This window comes from Lotus japonicus, chromosome 2 (assembly GCF_012489685.1).
Source record: "Lotus japonicus ecotype B-129 chromosome 2, LjGifu_v1.2".
Taxonomy (NCBI): Eukaryota; Viridiplantae; Streptophyta; class Magnoliopsida; order Fabales; family Fabaceae; genus Lotus; species Lotus japonicus.
Window position 1 is genome coordinate 78,562,602 of NC_080042.1, and position 27,429 is coordinate 78,590,030.

Consider the following 27,429-nt stretch of genomic DNA (forward strand, 5'->3'; position numbering starts at 1 on the left):
CTGACGTGGCAGATAATATTGAGCTCTTTCCACGCTCTTTCCTATCGCGTCGTTTTCAACAGTACTCGACCCCACCGCATCAAATCCAAAATTACAATTAATCGATGAGTGGTTAAGGTAATGATTAATTTAAACTTAATGTAATGAAAGATTAGTGAGTGGTGAGCACGCACGCTCCATGTACATGCACACCACGAACGCGAAAGGCCAAACGTGGGAACGAAGAATTTGCATTTGCAATGACGCCAAGGGTTGGATTAGAGAGAGGGAGGTTGAAATTCTGAACCCCTCTCTCTGGTTCTCACTTTTCACATTTCATTTTCAGCGGAAAACGCATGACATTGGAGGAGCCTCAACCGTCATCTTCATCTTCATCTTCATCTTCATCTTCCAGAATGGACCAGAGCGTTCCTTCATCTCGAACGTTTCGACTCGGCCGAGTCCAGCCTCAAGCCCCTGGCCACCGCACCATCTTCTGCAACGATCGCCTCGCCAATCTTCCCGTCCGATTAACGGTTCGCTCTCTCACATTCCTCTCTCCTGGTTTCTATTCATTCTTCCATTTTCGAACCAGCAAAACCCTTGCAACTCTAGATAGTTTCTCCACTGCGTTTTTAATTTTCGATTTTAGTTCCTGAATCTCGAATGATTTAGTTTCTGCAACTGTTCACTAGAAATTTGTTTATCACTGGATGATTGAAGTAAGTTTACTGTTTGTTTGAAATTGAGGAATGCTATTGTGTAAGGAAATCATGGTTACTTGAGTTTAACAATTTCTCACCCTAACTATGCTGTTGATGATGCTGAATTGCTGATCAATTGTTGTATGTGAGAATCAAAGGCCATTTTATGTCTATCAAGTATGAATTAAACAAGTTCCTAGTGATCACCAACATGATTGAACAGTAATGGCATTCTGTATGAAATATTTTGCATCTTTAGTATTTCTGTGTTTTACTGAACTTATACATTGAAAGAAGATGGCCTAGCACTGTGCTTACAAATTGTCTAAGGAGTATATACACCTAGGTTCCTTAGTATTCTGTTTGCATGATTCCAGATATTGGAATTCATATTATACATGTCACATAGCTTGATTTAAGAAGTTTGAGTTTTTGATCAATGGATGTCCTTTATGTTAGGGGAACTCAATATCGACTACAAAGTACAACGTTTTCACTTTTCTCCCAAAAGGATTGTTTGAACAGGTAACTTACTTCTAAGCTTTTTGATTCTTGAGAATTGAGAGTGTGTGAGATGCATTTAGTTTCCATATTTTTTTTAAACAATATGACCTTTACCTGCCATTATATGAATTGTCACTGTTTGGAACCTGTATTCCTAACAAGTTTTTTCGGAGTACGCATGATAATTCTTGCAGATAACATGTTTTTTTTGTCTTTATGGTATCATATATTTGAGCACTTTACACAATTTTTTTTTTTAATTATTTAATCAATCTGGTTGGGTCTAAGTAGATATGTGTATTAAGGATACCACCCAGGTTGAGGAGTATCATTTTTATGGTGACAATTTTTTTTAAGGCATTCTATTCATTGCTGATTACATCATTAAACTAATCATTGCTCTTAAATTAGCATTCTTCCCATCAACATTGGTCTAAAATCACGGTGCTGAAGTCGAATGGTTATTTGATTTTTGCTTTGTGCTCAGAGAAAATGGTTTGTGTCTTTGTTTTCAATCACGTGTAGTTAGAGAAATACGTGCTCAAAATTATTTATTACTATTTTGTCTTTAAATTAATTTATGCCTATCTAAGGCAAATGATAACACTGGTATGCAATTGAGTAGAGAATTAGGAAGAAACTGAAACTACTTCTGCAGAATCAAAGGATTCTAGACAGAGATTGTATTGAATTATAGAATTGGGGAAGAACAGAGAATCTAGGATTTACATGCCTGTTCCCACGAACAGCTCTGGTTCCTCAACCAGCCAAACACTCAATTCTCCAAAGATAGCTTCTAATGCAAATACAGTCCTATTTATAGGCTAACTGCTCTAACTATACTAACAGCCTGTAATAGCTGTAATTGCCAGCTGGCTTATAACTGCCTCTGGCCTAATTATTACTAATTACATTTAAGCCCTTTTACAATATCTAATTAGCCATTTGAGCCCTTCTTTTATACACATGTTTAATAGCTGGCTTATCCTTAGACCTATCAGCAAATCATATTTGTATATGAGCCGATGAGTTCAATTGATTGCCAACTTATCTTGCTTTTATTTTTGCAGTTCAGGAGGGTTGCTAATATCTACTTTCTTACAATCTCAGTCTTGTCTACCACACCCATCAGGTAGCTTTTCCAGTTAGTTTGTTGTTATCAGAAAGAACCACTTTATTAAGGCATTTTATTTTAAACTTGGGCTTTCTTGATGCCAGTACAGTCTGCATCAAGGGTTTTATCATATATGTGCTTCATTTTTTGTTTTTTATTTTTTATTTTTGTTTCTAAATATTTACTTGAGTACTCTGGCTCCTTAATTATTAATTCAGCTAAAGTCATACTAAATGAAATATTCTCTATAAGAAGCCTTGCTTGATGTCATGTAAATATTGAACTTTTAGCAACTATTAAGCTTGAATTTATTTTTATCATACTTTGCACTTTGAGTTTATCATACTGTAGTTTTGAATTGTGGAAATGTGGACATATGCTGTTGGAAATGGCCGCACTTGCAGTCGTGATGCCATTACGGGCACTTGAAAGGCCTCTACGTTGTGGCCGCAATTGCGGTTGCAGACCACAAATTAAAACCTCCCTTGTATGATTTGTTACTTTATCCTGTTTTTCATGGACTTGCTTTATGCATTTCTTCCTTGCTTTAATTATTGTGACGATGACGATGACAATCAGTGATATGTAACAGATATGCTGGTCACCATTCATATAAATTTTTTCAACAGTTTTTTTAATAATTTTATACCAAGCATAAGTCTAATTACTGAATCAAGAAGTGAATGTCTAATTAGTATTTACATATTTTCTGATGTTGTAGCCCTGTCTCTCCAATAACTAATGTGCTTCCTCTATCTCTGGTGCTTCTCCTCTCTCTTATTAAGGAAGCTTTTGAGGACTGGGTGAGAACGCTATTTATTATCCTTGCACGTTCCTTTTTTTCCCTAATGTTTCCCATAAATCTTAGGGAGCCTTAGATTCAAGTTTTGTCTTTCCATTGGTTTTTCTTCGGAAATTCCAAACGAGTATCTTATAGGAGAATATTGATAGTTATAAAGTAGAAATAAACATTTTATTATGTTTACTTTAAAGTTTGTAAAAGATTAAACCTTTTCCTTAACAGATGCAGAGGGAGTGGCTTTGCTAGTTTGGTCATCTTTTTATTTTTCTTTCCCTTTTTTCATTTTGTGGTATCCCTTATCCTCCAAAATTTTTCATGTGATTTTATTTTGGTTATTGTTTCATATCTTAAAATTTTCTGATGGCATTCTTAATTGGATATTATCAACCCTTTTTTTATTTAATCATGGCTGTAGTATTGTATGCCTATTCCTCTTATTGATTTACTTACCTATCTGAGAATGAGTAAAACAGAAGCGTTTTCAAAATGACATGGCAATAAACAATGGTACGATAGATGTACTGCGAGATCGAGAATGGGTGTCTATACCCTGGAAAAAGTTGCAAGTTGGTGACCTAGTCAAGGTAATGTGCTATATGTTGAGATTTAATTTTGACACGTACATTTGAACTGGTTCTTACAAGGGTGTCTGTAATGGTAAATTGGAAATGGATTGTAAGTTTTCAAATCCGTTGTCAGTCTGTTTTTAACTGTAGGTTATAATTGATACTTTGGTTTGCAGATGCATTTAATCTAGGGATCTTCTGAGATTTGTTTTCTTGAGCTGCTTGTGATGGTTTAATTGTGGTCTGGTGGGTGTTTCTATTTACAATGCAGACACTTACTGTAGTGCAACTCTGGTCATTGTTGCAGGTTAAGCAGGATGAATTCTTTCCTGCAGATCTGCTTTTCCTGGCTAGTACAAATGTTGATGGTGTCTGCTACATTGAGGTTTATTCATTAATTTCAATCTGAAAATGAGTGTTGTCTTAACATTCTCAGGGAAGTCTTTGCCATTTATTAATCCTGGGTTTTGGGTGATAGACAGCTAATTTGGACGGGGAAACCAATTTGAAGATTAGGAAAGCATTGGAAAAGACTTGGGATTACTTTACTCCAGAGAAGGCATCTGAGTTCAAAGGTTTAGTTTTTTATTGATCGATTCTCAGCTCGTCAATGTTCTTTTTTAAGTGTGCTGTGATTTCACATCGTGCATTTATTTTTTATTCAAGTTTTAGCATTCTTGATTGCTCATCTATTTGAGCAGTTTAGTACAAGGTTCCCTTTAAATCAGTCCATAGCATGAATCGTTCGTTCATTACTATGGACTACCTATAGATTTGATTGGTTCTGCTTCCCAATTAATTTGTGTGGGATCTAGTTTGTGTATAGGTGTACCAGTATTGTCAATTTGCTAGATTATTAGCCCTTTATGTTTAAAATATTATCATACTGTCAACTGTAATTATTATGATTGCTGATTGTTAGGTGATAATTTGGATGTAGTTAGCTACGGATTTGCTCCTAATAATCTCTTTAATTGATAACCATCACAATATAAAAAAGAGAACAGTTTGCAGCTTAGAGAAACAGTTTCTCTCAAATTCTTATTTCAACATGTTATCATTGTGGTACAACCATGTTCTCTAGAAACTCTCTCTCTTGGTGTCTGTCCTCCCATTGGCTTAGCACCATCTCCGCTGCCAAAACCCTAGTTCCCCCCTACTATTTAGTATTTATATTGACTTGTATAGTATCCTGGTTCATATTTCCTATTTTATTAGAAACTCCTGAATTGTGATTGTCTATGCTCTGTAGAATTTTTTTAGAACTTATGTATGACTTTTCAAAAATGTTGTCTTTCCTTTTTCTTTAGGGATTTATTGCTGTGTCTGTGTAGGGCACAGTCAATATCAGCTGATAGGTGTCAACTCTAACGATTTTAGCAAAATTTGATTTATTGCTCATTTATCACTAAGTCATGACATCTAGTTGTTTTCACTACTTGCAGGTGAAATTCAGTGTGAACAACCAAACAACTCATTATATACCTTCACTGGGAATCTTATAATTCAAAACCAAACTCTTCCTGTCAATCCAAATCAACTGTTGTTGCGAGTATATCATTTTCCTCCTCCCTTTGACATTCATAAAGTAGTCATATCTGTTGCAGTTGACATTTCTTGTGATTTTTGTTGATTTGCTTTAAAAATCGTTTATTGCTTGTTACCATTGATAGATACTGATGTTTTGTGCTCCTTTTGATGCAACCAGACTGGTATTGACATATTGAAATTTCTTGCCTATTCAGGGATGCAGTCTCAGGAATACAGAATATATTGTTGGGGTTGTTATTTTTACAGGACATGAAACAAAGGTTTCTACTATAAATTTTGCCTAGTGATAATACATAGATACCTCTTTCAATTTTCTAGTCTTTGGTCTTGCATTTAGTCCAAATATAGTTATGAAACATTCAATTGCAATAATGCATTGATTGCTGAAATTTGTTTCAATGACATATTCCTATTCTTTGGTTGCTTTTTGATGTGATCATATTTGTCATTGAAGATTATACTGATTCTGATAAATTAATCAGAATCAATTAACAGTTATTGCAATTTAATTAGGAATTAGTGGGGTATTCTTATATAGGAATTACTTTAACAAACAGTTTATGTTAGAAGTATGTTTGTTTTTCAGTTTGGACCTCCAAAAGTACATTTGGGTCTTGTGTAACTTTGTGTCATTATGGTTGGCAAATTATAGAGCACATTCACCCAACCCACCAACTTTCATCTCAACTCACCCAAATTGTCACTTCTATGTTCAGTTGGGTCCGTTAGGGGCATTAATTGTCACTTTTTAGTAATTATACAACTTAAAAGTGTGCTTAAGTTGTTGGGTGAAGATACATGAATAGGTTTATATTATACTTCTAACATGCTTCCTCACGCAACAGTCCATTGGACTTGAAGCAAGAACAACACACAGGCCCTTGTGCTGAAATTCAACTTTTTTTAATTAGAATAATGGAGGCAACAAGGATCGAACTCTAGACCACTTAGTTATAAAGGCTTTGATACATGTAATGAACCAAGTACCCCAAAAGCTAAAGTGTATGTTTGGATTTCAGTTTGCAAAACAGAGTTTGCGTAAATGTGGGTTAGCAAAACATAGTTGTCAAAGTGGGTTGGTTATAATGTGATTTATTCAACTGCGAAGGAGATCTGGATAGTGTCAGAATCCTTCTTTGACCAAGAGAGTACATCAAAGTTGTATACTTGTGGAAGTTGGTTTAACTTAGGTTCTTCGATTAAGTTGTATGAAATTACTTTGGGCTGTATTTATTTCCCAGAAATTTTTGTTTTACTTTTTTCCCCTCTTGTTGCAAGATTTTTAACATCTGTGCTTGTTTGTGTACACTGTTTTACGTACATTTGGAATACATTGCAGGTGATGATGAATTCTATGAATGTTCCTTCCAAAAGAAGTACATTGGAGAGGAAGCTTGACAAGCTCATACTCACTCTTTTTGCAACTCTCTTTGTGATGTGTTTTATAGGAGCCATAGGCAGGTGTGTGAGTAAAAAAGTAGTTGGCTTTTTGTGGACCCCGTTGGATTGATGCTAATATTTTACGGGCTATGTAGTCCTGCACTCCTGCTTGTCTTAGTAGGAGAATGAGGCTTGTTTTATTTGCGTACTACATTGGATTTATTGACATTATTATGACTACTACTATTGTTGTCCTGAATTGTGATTGTGAATATGTTTCGGATTTCTGTAAATTGCAGTGCTATTTTTGTAAACAAGAAGTACTTTTATTTACATCTTGAATCATCAGAGGAGGGCTCAGCACAGTTTGACCCCAGAAACAGATTTTTGGTACTGCAGATTTCTTTATTGAGATGAATAGCCATCTCCTTTCTCTCATTTCCTGTTGACTTATTGCCTGTTGGTTCTGCTTACCATATTTTCAGGTTTTCCTTCTGACTATGTTTACCCTCCTCACTTTATACTCAACAATCATCCCTATTTCACTTTATGTATCGATAGAGGTTTGTGTCTCAGCCATTTACATGTCCTATAAATTCCATCATCTTGTTGAAGGGGATATCTTATTTGTGGTTATTGTATCAGATGATCAAATTTATTCAGTCCACTCAATATATTAACAAGGACTTGCACATGTACCATTATGAAACCAATACCCCAGCATTGGCCAGAACATCAAATCTGAATGAAGAGCTTGGGCAGGTAATTTCTTACCATATTTTGTTTTTAACAGAAAGAAACTTGAGACAACTCGGTAGTGATGTGGGACATGCAAGGATTGCATGGAAATTTAAATTCCCACAAAGAACTCAGCCCTCCTTTCCACCCTCCTTGTGGAGCGCAGTTTCAGCATTCCTAGGGTCCACTCGGTGGGTCATTGCTGGTAAAAAACTGAATAAATCAATATAAAGAAGATTCTAAAACTGGAAGAGTGATCTTCTCAAAATTCAAAAACCAAAAGCAAAAAGTTGTCTAGTGCACTGTGACATCACTACGAAGTCAAGCACAATTTCATCCATGATCAGTAAATTTTATCTTTCTGAAATAATGAAGAAACACTCCTAAATATGGCTGACGCAACCCTTTCAAAACCTACTTTACTTAACAAAAGCCATCTGAAAACTTGATTGGTCAGAAAAGAATTATTTCCCCTGCTCTATTCAATAAAATCTGATATTCTGTTTCCTTCATTTTACTACTATCCTTCTTTGGAGAAAATTCGTCTTGAACATCTTTCCCTGAGGGAACAAATGGTTTTGAGCATAATTAATCATGAAACTTTGTGTATTGTGTACTACAGCGGAATTTACTTGATTGGTCATAAGATTTTGAGCATAATTAATCATGAAACTTTGTGTATTGTGTACTACTACTTTAATTGCCTAATAGCATAAGATTTTACTTCTTCGTATGGAATCTTCTTACTTTTATCCTAAGGTGTCTTCCTTTTTAGTACATTGGAGAATCAATTTCATAAAATCATATTGGTTCAAGTAGTTTTTAATATATTAATCCTGTCCTTTCCAGAATTATCTCCTACTACATCCTGTCCTTTCCTGAATTATCTCCTACTACATTTCTAACTAAGGTGGTTAGGAATGGCTGTGCTTGATTCTTTCTGTTTTCTCTTTTTTCCTCATCCTCCACTCTTACCAATTTTTATAGATATAGTTTTCAATATAAATAAAGCTAGTAATGAAGTGGTATCTTATAAAAGGTGTTACATATATATTTCTGAAGGATACTATTGAAATCTATCATTTTGCAAGTGCTTGTGTGCATTATTTTTGTCACTTCTGAGTTGCATTATGAAGTTTTACTTTCTGATTTGAGTAGGTGGAATACATTTTCTCTGACAAGACTGGAACTTTAACAAGAAACTTAATGGATTTCTTCAAGTGTTCAATTGGGGGAGAGATCTATGGTAATGGCGTGACCGAAATTGAGAAGGGAATAGCAGAGCGTAGTGGCATTAAAATTAAGGTAAAGCACATGTTGAATAGAAAGTAATAAAAAGATCATGCTTATAAAAGAAATGTTCTTTCTCTGCAGGAAAATGTCTCACCAAATGCAGTGCGAGAGAGGGGTTTTAATTTTGATGATGCTAGGCTTATGAGAGGAGCTTGGAGGAATGAGCCGAATCCTGATAGCTGCAAGGTAAATCATATTTCTTGACATGAATTAGTAGCAGAGATCTATTTCTAGCTTCAATCTAGCTATGTTAGAAGGATCTTTATCTTATTTACATCTATGTGCTTTTCTTAATGTGTTTTGTTTGTTGACACAGATCAGTTGACTATATTCTTGTTTGCTTCTCATTACAATATAAAAAGTTTTTGGTTCATGTGTATCCTTTAAACAAACAAGATTTCTCTACTGCCACCACCCATGTACAGTGACTTCAATGCAAGTTTGTATGACTCGACTGCGTACCTAGAAATGGGCAGCTGTAGGCAGTTTTTTTTTTTATTGAATACGGGGGCCAAAGGCCCAAAAGTGTCTGTAGGCAGTTGAGATTTTAATAAATGCATAATGTTTCATGATGCCAACATTTATGTGGCTCTATATTGTTATTTGTGTGCAATTTCAATCTCAATAAACATTGTGTATTTCCTCTGTGACTTCTTTACTTGGAGATTTCTTAATATGGTTTTCACGAAGTAAATGATCATAATACCCTACAACTTCATGATAAAACTCGCACCAGTAAACTGGATGCTAGTTTGTTAAACCTGTGAAAGTTAGGCTGTTATGCTGCTAGAGCTGAACCGGCTAATCAGTTATGCTGTTCGAGTGACTAGTCTGCTAAGTTGTTATGCTGAGCTGGCCGTTAGTCATACCAGTTAGAAGCTTCTAGGTGAAGCTTACCCAAGCTACAAATATAGCTTACTTTTAATCATTAGACAAAGAATAATACATAGTTTATCATTCATATTTCTATTGTTCATTTTTGTTAGATTTCTATTCTAGGTTGTTCTGAATTTTATGTGTCTGAACAATCTTTTGATCTTCTTTTGTTTAATTGTTAAAACAAGGAATAAGCACAGGGCTGCTTGCTTTGTCAAAATCAGGCTCTCTGTTCATTTGCAGCCACATTTTAATTACAGTTGCCACTGCCTAGAAGGGGGTTTAGAATTTTGTTATTGGAAGAGAAGTTGGTTCATTTTGTGTAACCTTTGTTTGTCTTTTGCTTGCTTACCTATTTTAGTTAAGCAGTTGAGCTGCTTTCTTGTACTATGCTTATACGTTGAATTCTGTAGGAGTGTAGGTATAATATTATGTTATGGTTTAGTTTGTTACATAACCCAAAGTAACATTTGGAGTTAATGGCTATGCAGGAATTCTTCAGATGCCTTGCTATATGCCATACTGTGCTTCCCCAGGGGGATGAGTCCCCTGAGAAGATCTGCTATCAAGCTGCATCACCTGATGAGTCTGCTTTGGTAATTGCTGCGAAGAACTTCGGTTTTTTCTTTTACAGGTTCAGACTTCTTTACAATGTTCTAGTTTTCTGTATAATGGTTGTATCATTGTGCCTCACCTATCTTTATGAAACAAAATTTATTCTATCATTTAAAAGGGTATGAGTTTTAAATGCCCTATCCTCTGAAGCAAAATTTGTTCTACCTGATTCCTTTATAACCCATGAACATGCTCATTTTCTCTTGGTTCTGCTACCAGTTTGTTGATAGAGATACTAAGTTTTAAGGTAATTGCTGTCTGAGTTGATTCTAATCAGCATTATTACTTGCCAGACGCACGCCTACGATGATATATGTTCGTGAATCTCATGTTGAGAAAATTGGTAAAATTCAAGAAGTCTCGTATGAGATTTTGAATGTGCTTGAGTTTAACAGGTAACCATTTGTCCCCCTTTTTGGTACATATTTTCAAGGTTTTGGATGACAATTGTAATCTTTGTTCGATTAATAGTACAAGGAAGCGTCAATCTGTTTTATGCCGTTATCCAAATGGGAGGCTTGTATTGTACTGTAAGGTAAAATTTCTTGAGACTTGTCCATGACATTGAAATTGCACAACTTTGTCTAAGTTAATATCCTTAATGGAACTTGCTTTTCACAGGGTGCTGATTCTGTAATCTATGAAAGATTAGCAGATGGTTATAATGATATTAAAAAAGTGACTAGGGAGTATTTGGAACAATTTGGATCTTCTGGACTACGCACATTATGCCTGGCTTACAAAGAATTACATCCTGATGTTTATGAAAGCTGGAATGAGAAGTTCATCCAGGCCAAATCTTCTCTACGTGATCGGGAAAAGAAGTTAGATGAGGTACATTTATCCTACTTTGGTGGCCTTTATGTGCATATTTACCATCAAATTAGTTTTCTTTCAAGGTAAAATTTGTAAATGTAAGTGTTTGGTTTGCATCACTAGTCCAATTTTTTGCCAATACTCCCTCCGTTCCTATTTAACTGTCCACTTTGAGTGGAGGCACACATATTAAGGGTGTGATTAATTTTGTTGATTTTTAGAAAAAGTGAGGATTATTTTTCTATTTTACCCTTTAAAGTATGTGTTATCTCTCCTCATTTATTGTACTGACAAGGGCGTTTGTTGTAAAAACATCATTTAATGCTCTCTTGAAATGCTAAGTGGACAGTTAAATAGGAACAAAAAAATTTCTTCAAAATGGACAGTTAAATAGGAACGGAGGGAGTATATTTTTTGTCATAGACAGCATTGTTTTTCAGAGAAGAAGATTGTGATATTCTCGTATTTCAATTGATCATAAAAAACAGAGAAATATGTACACTTATATTTGGAGAAAAAGTGGCAATGGGTCTGCCAGTGAATCTCCTTGATACCAGAAACAGATCTCCTAAATCAAAGACTTGAATAGGAGAAATTGTATTATTATTTCTTAATCAGAATACAAAGGGTAATTACATTATATAGAAGAAGACTAATCCTACATAAGGAAATAACTAATTATGTACATAATCTCCTAATAAAAGAATAAATCTCCTAATACTGAATATAATCTTCTAATAATAATTCTTATATTAATTCCTTATTTACAACACAAAGAACTAATCAACCAAGAGAGATTTTAGGAAACAGCTTTCATAATCTCCCGACAAAATAAGAAAACTACTTACGCAAGGAAACATCAATTGATATTAATAAATCAGATCTCTAAAGTCTAAACTTTAAGGACTCACTTCATAATTCAACAGAAAGCAACTAACTGAAGCAAACATCAGCATTTAAACACTTATGTCAATTTCCGGTGTTAGTAGCTAGTTAAATTTGCTACTATAGTTCCTTCTGAACTTTGCTATAATTTCTTGATAATAATGTATTGAGAATTATATTAAACTAGCTAGTTAATGTGTTGAAGTTTGGTACCAAGTTTTCGACACATGTTTCCTGTCTCATTGATGAAGAACTCTTTGTTGCGATGAATTTTAGGGATTTTTTCTCCAACTAGACTGGGTGGGTTAGTAAATTTCGTGAACTATAAAATAAATTCCCTTTACTCCTTGTTGGAACTTGGTGATAAATTGGGAATACAATTGCAAGTAAGACAATAAAGTTTCAACAATAAAATGTTAACCAATTCTAACGGGAATCTAGAGCTGTAGATAGATACAACTGTGCTGATTTATTAATCTTAGCTTTAAATTTATATTTGCAAGTTGCAACCTAGCCTCACTGGAGTGATGTAACCTGAAGGTTAGAAAGAAATAGCTCTGCTATTTCAGCCAATAGAAACAGCATGACAAGTTTAACTCATGTTTATCAGCTTCATTCCTAAACTGTAATCTGTGCCTACAATCATTAGATACTTCCTATCAATTACAATTTCTAGTTTGCTACTTAGTACAGGAAGAGCATGAAAATAGCCTTTCTTCCTCAAGGAACTTGTTCAGAAATTTTTCCACTTAACGATTTGTGCAGTTTCTGCTGGGCTTCGCTAAAAGTTACATAAGAGTCTATGATGATAACAAATTAACAAAGCATTAAAAAATACTTCAGTAAAACATGTAAGCAACAATATTCAGCTTGTCTTGTCTTTAACTTCTATAGTTGCACCTGCTCCCTAGCTGATAATAACTTTTTCATCTCATTGTTCACTAGATTACATGCTCAGCTAGACGGTGGAGAATGATATAAAGATCAGAAATAAACAATAAAACAACTAGGTTATTCTTGTTAGCTTTAACTCTATATTTAACTTTGAAATTATAGTTTCCATGCCAATGGTTTCCTTTCTTGAGTTGCATGAAAGAAACTAACTAGACATACTTGATCTAATCAAAGGTTAGGCACTAAATCATAATTTTTTGGTACAAAAAATGTAAGATTACCTGTATTATTTCACTAAATGTGAAATGTTGTATTCTTACTCATACCGAAATAATACAGGTGGCAGAACTTATAGAAACTGATCTCATTTTAATTGGTAGCACTGCCATAGAGGACAAGCTTCAAGATGGAGTACCAGCCTGCATAGATATTCTTCAAAGAGCTGGCATTAAAATTTGGGTGCTCACAGGGGACAAGATTGAAACAGCAATTAATATTGCCTGTGGTGAGTCTGCTTTGAATGGAGCCATTTTTTCTGTATATTGATAACCTTGTGCAGAATAAGAAAAATTACCATTCATTTTAAATTAATGTTTCTGCTATTTGCCTGCAGCATGCAATTTAATAAACAATAAGATGAAACAGTTTATTATCAGTTCAGAAACTGATGCAATTAGAGAAGTTGAAGACAGGGTGAGCTCCATTTTTAGCTTTCACGTTTTGCTGACATAATTCTTAATTCTTTTATTTCTGACTGTTACAGTTTTACTGTTCTATAATTTCATTAGGGGGACCAAGTAGAAATTGCACGGTTTATTAAAGAAGAAGTGAAGAAAGAACTGAAGAAGTGCTTTGAAGAAGCAAAAAGCCATTTTAGCTCTCTATCTGGACCAAAATTAGCACTTGTAATTGATGGAAAATGTCTAATGTATGCATTGGATCCTAGTTTGCGAGTCATGCTGCTGAATTTGAGTTTGAATTGTCATACAGTTGTTTGCTGCCGCGTTTCTCCTTTACAGAAAGCACAGGTAAAACTCATGCACCATTGTCTGCTAACCTTATTATTCTTGTTGATATGTAGACATTTGTTAAGCAAAAAGCTAATTTTGAATCAATTTTTGGCCTACTTTGATGGGGGTGCTTGGGTTTATTTGCCTTATAACTTCTTATGCTTATAGGTCACGCGTTTGGTCAAGAAAGGTGCACAAAAAATAACACTTAGTATTGGTGATGGAGCCAATGATGTTAGCATGATCCAAGCTGCTCATGTTGGCGTTGGGATAAGTGGATTGGAGGGGATGCAAGCTGTGATGGCAAGTGATTTTGCCATTGCACAGTTTCGTTACCTTGCAGATTTGCTGCTTGTTCATGGCCGGTGGTCATATCTTCGAATATGCAAGGTGTCATGTTTTTTTGAACTGTACAATTATTTCATTGCTTCCGTTTTTGGTTGTATCATCCTTTAAAATTATTTATTGCAGGTGGTGACTTACTTCTTTTACAAGAATCTCACATTCACTCTTACTCAGTTTTGGTTTACCTTTCAAACTGGGTTTTCTGGCCAGAGATTTTATGATGATTGGTTTCAGTCATTATATAATGTTATCTTCACAGCACTTCCTGTGGTCATTGTTGGACTATTTGACAAGGTATCACATTATCTCCAATAATCTGGATTTGCGACTTTTTTTTTGGGGGGGAAGGGGGAGAAGGGATTTTATTGCTTTCTACGGGACGGGAACACATACAATTTACTTGTGACCATTTCCCTTTAGTGCTTCACTTGTTACAGTAGATGTTTATTTCAGATGATGATTACATGTTTTAATTATTTGCTTGTACCTTTGCTAGGATGTCAATGCATCTCTATCCAAGAAGTATCCTGAACTATACAGGGAGGGAATAAGAAATGTATTTTTCAAATGGAAAATTGTGGCTATATGGGCCTTCTTTTCTGTCTACCAGTCTTTAATATTCTTCTATTTTGTGAGTTCGTCCAGTTTAAGTGCTAAAAATTCAGCAGGCAAGACATTTGGACTCTGGGATGTCAGCACAATGGCCTTCACATGTGTTGTAGTAACAGTCAACTTGCGAGTTCTTATGATTAGTAATTCAATCACAAGATGGCACTACATTAGTGTTGGTGGAAGTATATTAGCGTGGTTTATTTTTGTTTTAATAGATTCAGTGATCAGCACTCCTTATGATCGACAGGTGAATTCTCTCTCTCTATCGAAAATAATCTTCAGTACTTTCCTTATTACGCCTTAGAAACTCTGTTAACTTGAGCTGTATTACATTTACCTGCAGGAGAATGTGTATTTTGTCATATATGTCTTGATGAACACATTATATTTCTACCTCACACTAATTCTTGTCCCTGCCGCGGCACTTTTTGGTGACTTTGTGTACCAAGGGTGAGGTTCAAATTTAAGATCTCTTGGCTAATATTTTTTGTCTACGCTTGATGAACTCTTGGCTCGTTCTTATGTCCTTGCTTGTTAGTTATGGAGATATCATTACGCTCTATGGGACATTAGGTCGAACATAGAAAAGGATGAATCACTTTTGTATGGAATTTACATGAAGCGTTTTATTAAATATTCAACTTGAGTCATGTTTTGGAAGTCAGCTTGTTAAAAAAGAAAAAGTGTCTTAGTTTCAACCTTCAAGAACTTGTTAATTTTTAACATGGATGTTTAACTGCTAATATTGTTGCTGTATTATGATCTTTCACGTCAATCATAATATGTTTTGCACTTTAACGCCATAATCAATTTATTTTATGAACATGCGACCGAAGCATGCCTCTTAAATGAGAATCTTATGTCATAACTGCATGTATGGTTGCAACAGATAGCTTGGAAGACAGGATGAGTGTAAAAATTAATGTAATTCATTGATAACTATGTTTTTGTGGTCCCTGTTTATGTTTATTCAGTTTAGTTTCTCTGGTTACAGGGTTCAGAGATGGTTCTTCCCTTATGATTATCAGATAATTCAAGAGATGCACAAACATGAGAATGATGACACCGGCAGGGCACAACTGCTAGAGACAGGGGACCGGCTTTCTCCATCTGAGGGAAGGAGCTATGCCCTATCTCAACTATCACGTGAGACAACAAAGCACACTGGGTTCACTTTTGACTCACCTGGTTATGAGTCATTTTTTGCCGCACAGTTTGGTGTACATGCCCCACAAAGGGCCTGGGATGTTGCAAGACGAGCAAGTATGAGATCTCGGCCAAAGATTGTACAGAAAAAGTAATTTGGTTCAAACCAGGAGAATGTATTTTTTTTCTTTGTTCAGCTAACAAGAAAGTAGTTGAAGTAATTTGGATTAGATGATCGTGTACATAGACTTAGTTTTAACTTTTCATTTGAGAGCCAGCCCTAGGAAATTTGTAAAGCTAGCGTGTGCCGTATTATATATTTGTTAATACTGTTAGGTACAAATTAGTAATTTTTAGTTAGGCATATTTTGTCTTTCTTCCCTCCTAGCCCGTTGTTTGTGCTGGGGCAAGTAGAGCAGGGATTTTTGTGTGTGCGAAAAGCAGGGTTTATGGAGTACCTTCTCTTATAAAAACTGGACCAAACTGGCATGTTCAACCAGAAACCAGTAATGTGACCGATTTTTTGAAGGTAAAAATCAGTTGGTTTAAAACCAATGAAAATCGGTAAAGAATGGTCAAACCTAGTAAAACCCGAACAAAATAATTTTTATTTGAGAATAATCCTCTTAAGACTTAGAGATAACATTAAGTGGGGTGGTCTCACTCAACAAATCATTCTTTATACACATCAACTAGGGGTTGAACCTTGGACTAGATGCTTAAAAAGTCAAGCTATCTATCAGTTGTGTTAGACCTTGTTGGTAACCAAACAAAATATTAAACCGGTTAGAACCTAACAAAATTCAATTTTTTTTAAAATTTAATAAAGTTATTTTATTCAAATATAGGTAATGCATATATAAATAACTTATCTTTTTATTGATACCTCTATAGTTTAATGATTTCATGTCAGTTAAATATTCATTTTTTTTGTCTTAAAAATATGCAAAATGATAGTTTCATATAAGTTAAAACTTTGACTTAACAATTAACATAATTTATCAATATATTATGTTAATATATTATTAACAATATTATCTAATGTTAAAAAATATTTAATTTAGTTTGTTCAACAATATACAAATCCTTTTAAATGTAAGCGAAATCTTAATACTTTTAACATCACCTTTTTTTTGAGAGAACATCACCTTGAATATTGATTGTTTTGAAAAATTAACTGTAAGACCATGTGCCATTGCTTTAATAGGGAAGTCATTGCATTGACAATGTAAGCAAATGACAAAGAGAAAAAAAGTGATAAATGTGAAAGAATGGAACATCAAGGGAAAAATATAATGTATGGAGTTTGTTGTGGTTTTAAAAACTCAGGATTTCACGTAAGAAATCTGCATGATGACCTAACACCTAGGTATCCAACTGTGCATATAATTCTTTTTTCGATCTCTTGGAGTTGATATGAAGAATTATATTACCATTATTCACACACGAAGATCAGGGTCACCTTCTGCACTAGTGTTGAAGAACTTAGCTAATTTTTGTGAAACAGAGTATTGACCTTCTTCTAGTGATCCCTCATCTCCCTCAAAATCATCATCACCTTCAAACACTAAATATATTCCACAATTCTTCAGCTCCAGCCCCTCAACATAGGGCGGGTTTCGCTTTGTCAAATGCAAGGTACACCTATCTTTTAACTCAAAAACCAAGGAAGTGTGAACTCCAAATCTGCGCAAAAATATGTGGTGTTCATTTGTCCTAGGTACTCCTAGAAGGCGAAACGTTGTGCTGTAAACATTGTCAGTCAAATTGAAGACTTTTCCTTGAACATCCATTAACTGCAGTTTATCTCTTTGGTCTTCTGGTATATTGTTGAAAGAAAGCACGCCGGCACAAATTATACCTTTAAGCTCACGGTTTCTTCGCTTCGAAAACACAACTGATTCCCCTGAGAACCAATCTGGAATTCTGCTTCCAGGCATAATCAAAATCTTTAACTTTTTTAGTAGAACCTGGAACAAAATTTACAAGTGGTCTTACAATATAGAAAAGAAGTACAAAACAAATCTAAGATAAACAGAACCAGACATAATAAATCTAATACAAAATTTACAAGTGTTTCTATCAAGACTGAACATCTACGGGATCTTTGATACCATATTGAAATTCAAGTTCATTAGGCATAACTCTACCCTGAAAGCTACATCAGGGGTGAGGACTGCTCTACCCTATATAAGAACTATTTTGGTCATATTGCAAAAGCCTTTGAAAGGGGTGGGGAGGACGGAAATATAAGTTAGATAGAAAAATGACATACCTTGGAAAATCTTCTCTTCACAGCAAGGGAGCATCCAATGCAACCATTCATGTACAACCTTCTTAAGGACTTCAAGTGTTCAAGGCCTGGTATATCCACCACCTTTTCGCAATTCATAAGGTTGAACTCCTCTAACCTGTCCAAGTTTGAAATATCAGATATGTACTCTACTGCTGTACAGTTTGCAATGTTAAGCTCCTCTAAGCTAGAAGGAAGAGGAGGCAGAAGCATCAGCTCCCTGCAATCTTGCAAATAAAGCTTTTTGAGATAGGAGAGGCCTCTCATGCTTGCTGGAAGACTGCAAATATTGTTGTGCCCTAAACTTAAGGTTTCCAGTGATGACAGATTTTCAAAATTGTCTGGAATTTTTCCAAATATACTCCATCCATGAAAGTTTAGCTGTTCCAGCATGGTTAGATTGCAGAAAGAGGTTAAGATCGACTCTGAATTAGGTTCTTCTTGCTTGTTAGAAATTATGTCTATTGGAGGCACGTTGTTTCCAACCGCATTAAGATAAGGCCTTCTTTCCATTTGTAGTTCAACCAGGCTTGAAAGCATTCGAAAGCTATCAGGTAGATGGGTAACTGCTGTTTCCTTCATGAGTAACCTTTGCAAGGATTTCAAATTTCCCATGGAAGCTGGAAGCATTTGGAGCTGTTTGCACATGTCTAATCTCAACCTGGTAAGATTTTCTAACATTCCAATTGAGTCTGGTAATTCAGTTATGTTAGTGTTATACATGTCCAAAGTCGTAAGAGCTGACAGGAAGCCAATTGATGCTGGTAGAAACCTGAGATGCTGACAGTTTCTCATCTCAAGCTTTTTAAGCATTTTCATGGCCCTAACTTGATCTGGCAAATTGGTGATTGATGTGCCATCTAACTGAAGCTCAGCAATAGAAACTAAAGCTTCTATTGACAGAGGCAACCTGTCAAGAGAACTACAGCCTGCAACAGAGAGTTTCCTTAAATATGATAAAGAACCAATAGAATCAGGCAATTCTTTAATTCCAGTGACATCAAAATGTAATCTTTTCAATGAAATTAGTTTCCCAACAGAGTTAGGAATCAAAGAGAGGGACCTGCACCCCACCAAACCAAGCAGCTCAAGATTCTCCAAGCAACCAACAGAATCAGGTAATTCCTCCAATGCTGTGTTGTTAAGAGACAATTCCTGCAGTGAGCAGAGATTCCCAATGCAGGTAGGTAACCTCTTCAAAAACTGGCATTTATCTGCACTCAGCTTTTCAAGCTTTGTCAGGTGGAAGATGGAACCAGGTAGCTCAGTTATAGCAGTTTCATCAAGAACAAGTTGTTTTAAAGAAATCATGCAGCTTATGTCTGTCGGCAATGCTTTCAGCTTCCAGCAGCCAGAAAGAATAAGGTCCTCAAGATGTTTCAGACCAGAGACATCAGCAGGTACTTCAACAAGGTTATAGCACTGGTGCAAGTTCAAGTGAATCAAGGTACTTAGGTTTCCAAGTGATTCATGGATCCTAGTTAAATGAGAGCATTCTTCCAAAACTATTTTTTTCAGAGATAGATAGCCACTTAAATCCGGAGTTGCTGTCAATCTGTGGCATCTGGAGAGTTTTAAAACCATCAAGTGCTTAGCCACCTGGGAAAGAAACATCCAAGTTTTGAAATCATTGATAAATGCAGAAAAGACAAATATCCATTTAAATTCTTTAAATAAAATATACAGGTGACACCAATTTAGTCTTTTTTATATTAATTCAAACTCTCAATCATAAACAATCTTAACTTGATCTTTCAAAAAAAGTTGAAAGTTGGCATTTATTTAAATTCTTTGATCAAAATTTAATCTTTTGTTCCTCAATCTTGCAACCCATATGTTCAAAGATGATATTTAAGTCTTTTTCTTATGGAGAATTAAATAGATATCAACTTTATTTGGATGACCAAATTGATCTCACATATATTGTTAAATGACTCAACTGAATGTTACTTTATAAGAAAACAATATAACTATTACATTTAAATAGAAAATGCCCTGTTCTAGAACTCATTGATGTAAAAATAAACAGTGAGTTCATTAGTTAATAAGAAAGCACACCTTGTTACTGCGCCTGCCCCATAACCTTCCAATCTTACTTTCTGAGAGATCAATCACAGCAAGCTCCAAAGGATTATAGCTTGAAGGCAAATTCCTTAATGGACATTGTTTCCACTGCAACCACTTTAGTCCAGGAGGCAGACATTTGAATTGTCCTTCCAATCTGGAATAATTTATTTGAAGCAATCTCAAGGAAACCATTGGTTGAAAGTGCTTTGTCTGAAGGACAACCTCTTTTGCTTTCTCTTCTCTGTCCTGCATATACTTTTTACACTTCTCTTTGATAAATGCTGATGCAGATTTACAACTGGGCTTTTGCTGAAAGTGATCCCAAGTAATTTCATCAGCAGAGCGATTTCTAGGATTTGAGCTGTTTTTCTTCACACAATCTAGGACAATCCCTTGAGTACTTCTAGTTCCCTACATGTATTGTTTCATTATTAAATTTCCAAGGAGCTAAATGAATAAATTTATAACTACTACTGTGATTATTTTGGAAGGATTAAGGTTCTTCAGTATTTCACAAAGCAAACTTATTCCACACAGATTGCAAGAAGTCTCCACAAAATGCTGTCCAGCTTCTTCAAATCAATAATCAGGAATGATTTTAGTATTGAATGAAATTCATGTTAATTATGTGAGTCTCATTCTATATCTGATGGGACTCATGGGAATTTCACTAGGGATAAATAGCTTAATTAAGTATAAGTACTTAAGGTAATAAGCGCTTCTTTATAATCTTGTTGAAAAAAGATTTTAAAAAAAGTCAAAATATCTTATAGGTAAACATAAGTGCTTGTTCATACGCTAATTTGAGAAGTTTATGAAAATAAACTCAAAATATCTTATAGGTAGTTCATAAACTACTTTTATAAACTTAACCAAACACTTTATTTATGTTATACGATAAATTCAAATAAGTTCTTCCAAACACACCTACTCAAGATATACACACACACAAATACAGACTCACATATGATGCATCAAGCAAGAGGAAAAATCCTACATTAATGCTTAAGTTTCTCTCATGTGAAAACTTCACATAACATTTTTTTTTATCTAATACAGGTCTCCTCCACTGGAGACATTCTTGTTCAAGCCCTAGACATCCACATCCTTGTGGGGCTAGCTCTTCATTTTCCATACAAAAGACTCGAAATTAAATATGTGAAAATTCCACATAACATTATATTTAAAAGAAATTATAATTGTCTCTACTTTCATAAATATTAAGAGAAATGCTACCAAAACACTTTTAAAGACACACTCCAACACACTCACTGTGATTAGTTTACATTTTGAAAACTCCACACATTTTTTAGGTGGAACTCTATTGAATTTTGTGAAAGATTACCAAAAAAGAGATCAACACAAAAAATTTAGATGATAAGAAGGTATGAAATTTTATGTCTTTATGATAAGAAAAATATATTCTTATATTTCCAAGCATCTTGCTAAATAGATGGCAACAGAAATATGGTTGCAAATACAAAAGGCCAGAAACAAACAAGACACCAGAAGAAATATTAATCTGATTCAGTTTCTCTCTTGGTAGCAGCATCACAAGGGATGAATTGGGAAGGCCTCCTACAACATTTACCTTGTTACTCTTCAAAACAGTCAATATTTGATCACGGTCCCAGAGCCTGCTATGCAGACCATAATCTGTAAGGCTTTCATTCTGAACAATTTGCCTCCCCATGTCCCTAACTTGATCATGCATCCACACAACATTACGGGTAGTGATTTTGATCAGACATTTAGCAGTAAGGACTGTTATTGCTATCTCTCCATTAAAATTGCACCCATTCAATATATCAACCACATCATCTCTTTCCATTTCCATTTGCACAAATAAACAAGCAATGTCAAGGAATATGCACTGCTCCTGTTCATCCAACGCATCATAACTGATCTTCAACACATCCTGAACACCTGGATGAGGAATCTGCTTCAGCCTCTCCAAAGCATCTTTCCACTCCTTACTCGTCCTCTTATCAAACAGAAAAGAGCCAATAACTTCCAAAGCCAAAGGCAACCCTCCAGTTTTTTTTACAATTTGTTTTGATAGATTCGAAAAACCTTCTGCAGGCTTTTTTCTTCTCATTGCATGGTGACAGAATAATGCTAGAGCTGCAGATAATTCCAATTCCCTCACCTCATAGAACATATCAACATAACTTTCAGGTAAAACTTGTGTATTCCTTGTTGTTATCACAACTCGGCTTCCTTTATGAAACCATTCCCTATTACCCATCAAAAAATCAAGCTGCTGTATCTCATCAACATCATCCAAGATTAGCAGAACTTTGTTTCCTTGTAATACTCTTTTGATAGCCGAAACACCATCATTAACATCATTGACTGTTCCACCAGAGGAAAGATCACCAAGAATTCTGTTTTGAAGAGAAACCAAACCACCACCATCACCATGTCTTGAAACTTCTCTGACATTTGAAATGAAGCTGCGGCGCTCAAAATGAACTACAAGGGTGTTGAAGAGGCTCTTGGCCAGAGTTGTTTTACCAACACCACCCATCCCATACAACCCCAGAACCCTCACATCATTGATTTTCACATCAAGCAACTTTTTTAACTCTTCCACTTTATCATCAACCCCCACTGTATACTGAGCCACACTCAGTGGAGTGTTCCTCATCTGCTTCATAACTGTTTCCACCAAAACTCGAATGAGCTTATCACTGTCACTGCAAAGTAAATCAATAAACAAACCATTAATAGAAAATTAGTAAATCACACAAATCAAAACCAAAAAACAACAAACCAAATATTCCATAACATAACTCAGAAACAAAGAAAACAGAAACAATCCCAATAGTTTAATCTGAAGTACATTATACATATACACAATCACTAAAAAACACAAAGATAAATTATAAAAAACAGCAAAAGAGACATGTGCTAAAGTTAATTTAATATTATATTGAACCTTTGATAATCTATTTGAAAGAATTAAGTTTCCTGTTTCAAAAGCATAACCTAAACGAGTTCTGTTATGTGATCCAACCAATTATCTAGAGAAATTTAAACGAGTTCTGGTTTTTCTCTATGTAAAAGAAAAACCACCTGTTTTCTTGACAAACCCAACCAGCGATTCCACCCACTTTGGCCATGGCATCCCTCCAGAGCTGAACCTTCTCTGCCTCAAACCTCTCTGCATGGGACTTGAAAGACCCTTCAAATGGACCCTTTTGCTTTCGGACATCCGACGGGTCAACCCGGTAGAAAACGGGCAGGATTAACCTCCCACAGTCGCAAATCTTGGCCAACTCCTCCAGGCACCACCGAGAGGAGGCGTAGTCCTCCGAGAGAACGATGACAGAAGCCGCAGAGTCGTCAATGGCCTCCAGAAGGCTCGCTTTTATCTCATCGCCGCGGCCCAACCCGTCGTCGTCACGGAAGACCCGAACCCCGCGGGCGTGGAGCGCGTTGTAGAGGTCCTTCGTGAAGGTGTGGCGCGTGTCGGTTCCCCTGAAGCTCAGGAACACGTCCCAACGGAGCCTGAAAGAAGCCGGCGGTGGCGACGATGGCGTGACGTCAGTTTCCGGCGGCATTGCAATGTTTCTTTGTTTTGACTTGAGGTTCAGTTTGTCGGTCGTGGGTCCTTCAGTGCTCTGCACATGCAGACGTTGTGGTGAAGGAGAGCACAGAGAAGAAGAATAGGCTTTGACTTGAGTCTTGGGTTTTCTTTCATAATGCAAGTGTGTTTGTAACTTGTTTGTTTAGAACATTGTTGTTATGCACTAATTGACTCTCATTGCTTTTATGTTAATTTTTCTACTATCATTCATAAACACGTAAATTCAACATATGAAGTATGAACAAATAGCCAATTCGCAAAGGCTTAGCCTATTATACCATTTCCAATGCTAGTTCTTATTTCTTAGTTCTTAACACTATTTATGTGTGTTCGTATTGAAAAATGTGTTTAAGCAACTCTCAAGCAATTTTGCTCAAACCATGAGTTCTTAGTTCTTACTTCTTACCACTATTCATTTGGTCTCACCAACCCCATTATTTATACTTTTTATTTTCATAAAATAATAAAACAAAACTCATAAAGTAATAAAGTAATTTGAATGAGAGAGAAATAATTAATATTTTAAGCTAAGAACTCAAAAAGCAAAACTCCTTATATAAGAACTGAGTTCTTATTTTTTGTTGGTGATTTTAGAATCATCAATGTATTTTAGTAGTAATGTGATCTACTATAGGCTGATGCAATTACGCGTTAGGCTCGGAATCGAGTCAGGTTAGTGCGGAGTGCACGCTCGGTGAGTCAACGCATAATTGACTGCGAATACGAACCGGGGTCCAAGGGGCGGAGTGCGGGGCAGCGCCCCGTTCGAAATTTTTCCTGAACGGTTGTGACCCTAGTTTGAAATTGTTTGAAAAATTGTGACTTATTTTCGAACGGTTGTGATCATTCGTGCAAACACAACCTCTTATATAAGGTTACTTGCAGCCTAAGGAATCTACACAGAAAACCAGAAACAGTAATACGAAAAACAGAACATCTCTACTTTCTTTATCTGTTATCTTGTGCCAAGAAACAAATTGATTGTCAAGTATTATCCCAACAAAGATTTCGTGAACCCAGGCAATTATAGGGTCGAAATAATTTGTTCGGAAAGTGAACGCTCACGATTCTTGACTTTATCCAGGATTATCACAACCAGTTATCTAACATTTTTAAGAACTAAGGAGTCCATGTCAGCACCTCCAATGGTAAAGTTCTTAGTTCTTAACTCCAAAATAAGAACTAAGAACCTTACATTGGAGATGCTCTTTGGATCGAGTGCACGAACGCTACTTAGATTTGGATTATAATTGTATATCAGTATAAGTTACGTTTGATTTATGAAAATTCACAATCTCGCTTTCCAAAAAATTAATCGTGAAAGAAGATTTTAACATTACACTCTTGTATGTCTGCCTCAGTCAAATTGGATAATGTACGTTATAATCAATCATTCTCTGATATTCATTCGAGGTAAAATCAATATATTCAAGGGTTGAAAATGAAATATTTGTGGTGGAGAAGATAAAGATTATCATATATTGTTGATCTATCCATAAGTTGAGCTGACCTGACTAAGGCCCCGTTTGAAAAAACAGTTTAATTAAGCGCTTATGGTCATAAGCGCTTATGACATAAGCGCTTATGACATAAGCTACTTTTAAAAATTTATTGAAATAAATTAAAAATAAGCTGTATATAAGCATAAGCTGTTTTTCATAAGCTGTCATGAGTAGCTTATGAAAATAAGCTGAAAATAGCTTATGGCAGGCCATAAGCTGTTTGCATAAGCTCTCCCAAACACTGGCATAAGAGCTTATACTGTCAGATAAGCTCAAATAAGCTCTTCCAAACTGGGTCTAACTCAATGGTTTAATGTATATTAAGGTCAAAAGTGAACTTAATTTACTAAGAGATTAAGCTAATTAAATTAAGATATAAAGGAACTATTTGATTGAGATTTAGTTTTAGAAGATAGTCATAATAAATGTTTTATTTAAACTCTCTTATATTTTAGCATGTAAATATAACATTTGAATAAAAATTAAGATCTTGTAATTTTTTTTTGGTGATTCAAAATTAAGATATTGTATAGGAGAGTTTAAAGTCTTTATCTTACTCTTTTCCTCCTGTAACCAAAAAAAAAAAAACAAGTCTTTATCTTACTAACTCTACCTTGGGACAGTTCTATCCACCCCCGGAAAATTCATCAATATTTTACCTCAGAGAAAAAGCTCCTCCAGATTGAAATTGTCTGCAAAATAAGAAAGTAAGGAGGTGTAATTTCTGAGTTAAGACTAGGATGCTTTACTTTAACTTTACTTGCTTACTTTTGAGGCAATCTCAGTGTTAAACTATAAAGGAGCTAACCTTACCCTGGTTAATTGTTGATTAATTGGTTAACAGTTAACACAATCCTTCTTCTTTCTTTGGGTCTGGGGGACTGACTATACAGTGCATGAGATCAAAGGAAAGCTTGTCTAACAAAAATAAACTAAACTAAAAGAATAATAGTAGTAATACAACCCTATGCAATTTTTAATCAAAGGCGATTCATGTACCACATGTCTACATGATTTAGGTGACATCTTTTGTGGAGGTTCTAGACTATCACGAACTGTTGGTGTTTCATGTGTCATTTAAAATTGTGCAATTCACAAATCTTTATTGTTTTTAAATAGTGTAATACATTCAAGTATCTCAAGGGGAAGCAATACTGTTTGAGCTGACAATTCTACATTTTTTTTGCCAATTATACAGCATTAATAAATCAAAGAAAGGCTACAGATCTTCCACATCATAGATAAATCTTGTCTTCTTTCATGGATTCGTACACTACAACTTTGTCGAGTGCTTCCCAACAGTTTGATCTCATTAATAATTTTGTTAAGGAACTCAAATGCATGATTCTGTGTAAAGTAACCACTAGATTTTGGGTGCAAAAGCATGCATTCAGTCCTTAATCTCGCTCCATGGTCCCTTGTTCAAATATGCTTACATTGCTAAAGTAGCACTTGGGAACATCATTCTCTTACAAGCTTCTTTTTATATTCACTTACATCTACACCGTTATATTTATTCTTGAAAAATTACATCTCTGTGACTCTGTTGTATCCTTTATCTTCTTTATCTCCCCAATTAAAAAAGAGCATTGCCCAAAGTTAAAAAAAAACAAGCTTAACAAAATGCTAGATGAGACTATTGTTTACAATATATATCACTATGTGAAAGAAAACAGAAAGAATTAACTATTTTTAAGGGACCAATCACATTAATTTGGAATTCTTTCCTTCCTTTCTTCTATCTTTTGTAAGCAGAGGATGTGATGTGCCCTTAGCAAAGTCAAATGCAGAGGATATAAAGCCCTATAGTAGTACCTAGCTACTTCAGATTAAAAATGCAAAAAAATATAAAGATTTCTGCACAAAATAAAAGTATGAAGCTGGATACTCAAATTTGTTCCATTTAACAAATCCAAGCATTAGAATAAAAGCAATGATTTATCACTCAGCACTGTCAATAATATGGCTATAGATGCAAAATGATTAGCTTTTTCATAACCAATCCAGAAACATAATGATAAATTTTCGCTTCCACTACTTACATATGTTTACCAACTGAGATTTGCATATAATATATTTCATATCCCTTTGCAGGATAGATTCTATTCCAAAAGAAAAGCATTGATTTGTTTTAGTTGCACGACC

At 35.2% G+C, this 27,429-nt stretch overlaps 2 protein-coding genes across 3 annotated transcripts; one reads left to right on the top strand and one right to left on the bottom strand.

Moving 5' to 3' along the window:
• The first annotated feature begins 169 nt into the window (after positions 1 to 169).
• On the top strand, positions 170 to 16,194 carry LOC130739918 (phospholipid-transporting ATPase 3-like). Its single transcript, XM_057592389.1, has 27 exons — positions 170 to 515; positions 1,143 to 1,208; positions 2,258 to 2,319; positions 3,023 to 3,104; positions 3,577 to 3,687; positions 3,977 to 4,054; positions 4,148 to 4,244; positions 5,115 to 5,221; positions 5,415 to 5,480; positions 6,560 to 6,681; positions 6,900 to 6,990; positions 7,086 to 7,163; positions 7,246 to 7,362; positions 8,497 to 8,643; positions 8,713 to 8,817; positions 9,999 to 10,141; positions 10,416 to 10,517; positions 10,594 to 10,657; positions 10,744 to 10,956; positions 13,057 to 13,222; positions 13,331 to 13,410; positions 13,506 to 13,745; positions 13,896 to 14,117; positions 14,199 to 14,366; positions 14,569 to 14,931; positions 15,028 to 15,134; positions 15,679 to 16,194. Exons 1-27 carry the CDS (start codon positions 336 to 338, stop codon positions 15,983 to 15,985), a joined length of 3,684 nt encoding a protein of 1,227 aa, XP_057448372.1. The 5' UTR covers positions 170 to 335; the 3' UTR covers positions 15,986 to 16,194.
• Positions 16,195 to 16,985: 791 nt separating this feature from the next.
• LOC130739920 (disease resistance protein RPV1-like) lies at positions 16,986 to 24,094 on the bottom strand. 2 transcript variants are annotated; one of them, XM_057592391.1, is made up of 5 exons: positions 23,269 to 24,094; positions 21,782 to 22,889; positions 20,182 to 20,499; positions 18,106 to 19,722; positions 16,986 to 17,800 (listed from the first exon to the last, which is right to left on the bottom strand). In XM_057592391.1, the coding sequence occupies exons 1-5, from the start codon at positions 23,754 to 23,756 to the stop codon at positions 17,270 to 17,272; spliced, it is 4,062 nt and encodes a 1,353-aa protein (XP_057448374.1). In that variant the 5' UTR covers positions 23,757 to 24,094; the 3' UTR covers positions 16,986 to 17,269. The 2 variants fall into 2 exon arrangements, with proteins under 2 accessions (XP_057448374.1, XP_057448373.1); XM_057592390.1 differs by having other exon boundaries at positions 20,182 to 20,601; positions 23,269 to 24,089.
• Positions 24,095 to 27,429: the final 3,335 nt, after the last annotated feature.

Bases quoted from the DNA above. Each gene is read 5' to 3' on its own strand.
- LOC130739918 (XM_057592389.1), top strand. From the start codon at position 336: ATGACATTGGAGGAGCCTCAACCGTCATCTTCATCTTCATCTTCATCT. The intron at 10,658-10,743 runs GTAAAATTTCTT...TGCTTTTCACAG, and splicing joins GGCTTGTATTGTACTGTAAG to GGTGCTGATTCTGTAATCTA. The intron at 13,746-13,895 runs GTAAAACTCATG...TTATGCTTATAG, and splicing joins CTCCTTTACAGAAAGCACAG to GTCACGCGTTTGGTCAAGAA.
- LOC130739920 (XM_057592390.1), bottom strand. From the start codon at position 23,756: ATGCCGCCGGAAACTGACGTCACGCCATCGTCGCCACCGCCGGCTTCT. The intron at 22,890-23,268 runs GTGGTTTTTCTT...TTTACTTTGCAG, and splicing joins TGGGTTTGTCAAGAAAACAG to TGACAGTGATAAGCTCATTC. The intron at 17,801-18,105 runs GTATGTCATTTT...ATTTTGTTCCAG, and splicing joins TGAAGAGAAGATTTTCCAAG to GTTCTACTAAAAAAGTTAAA.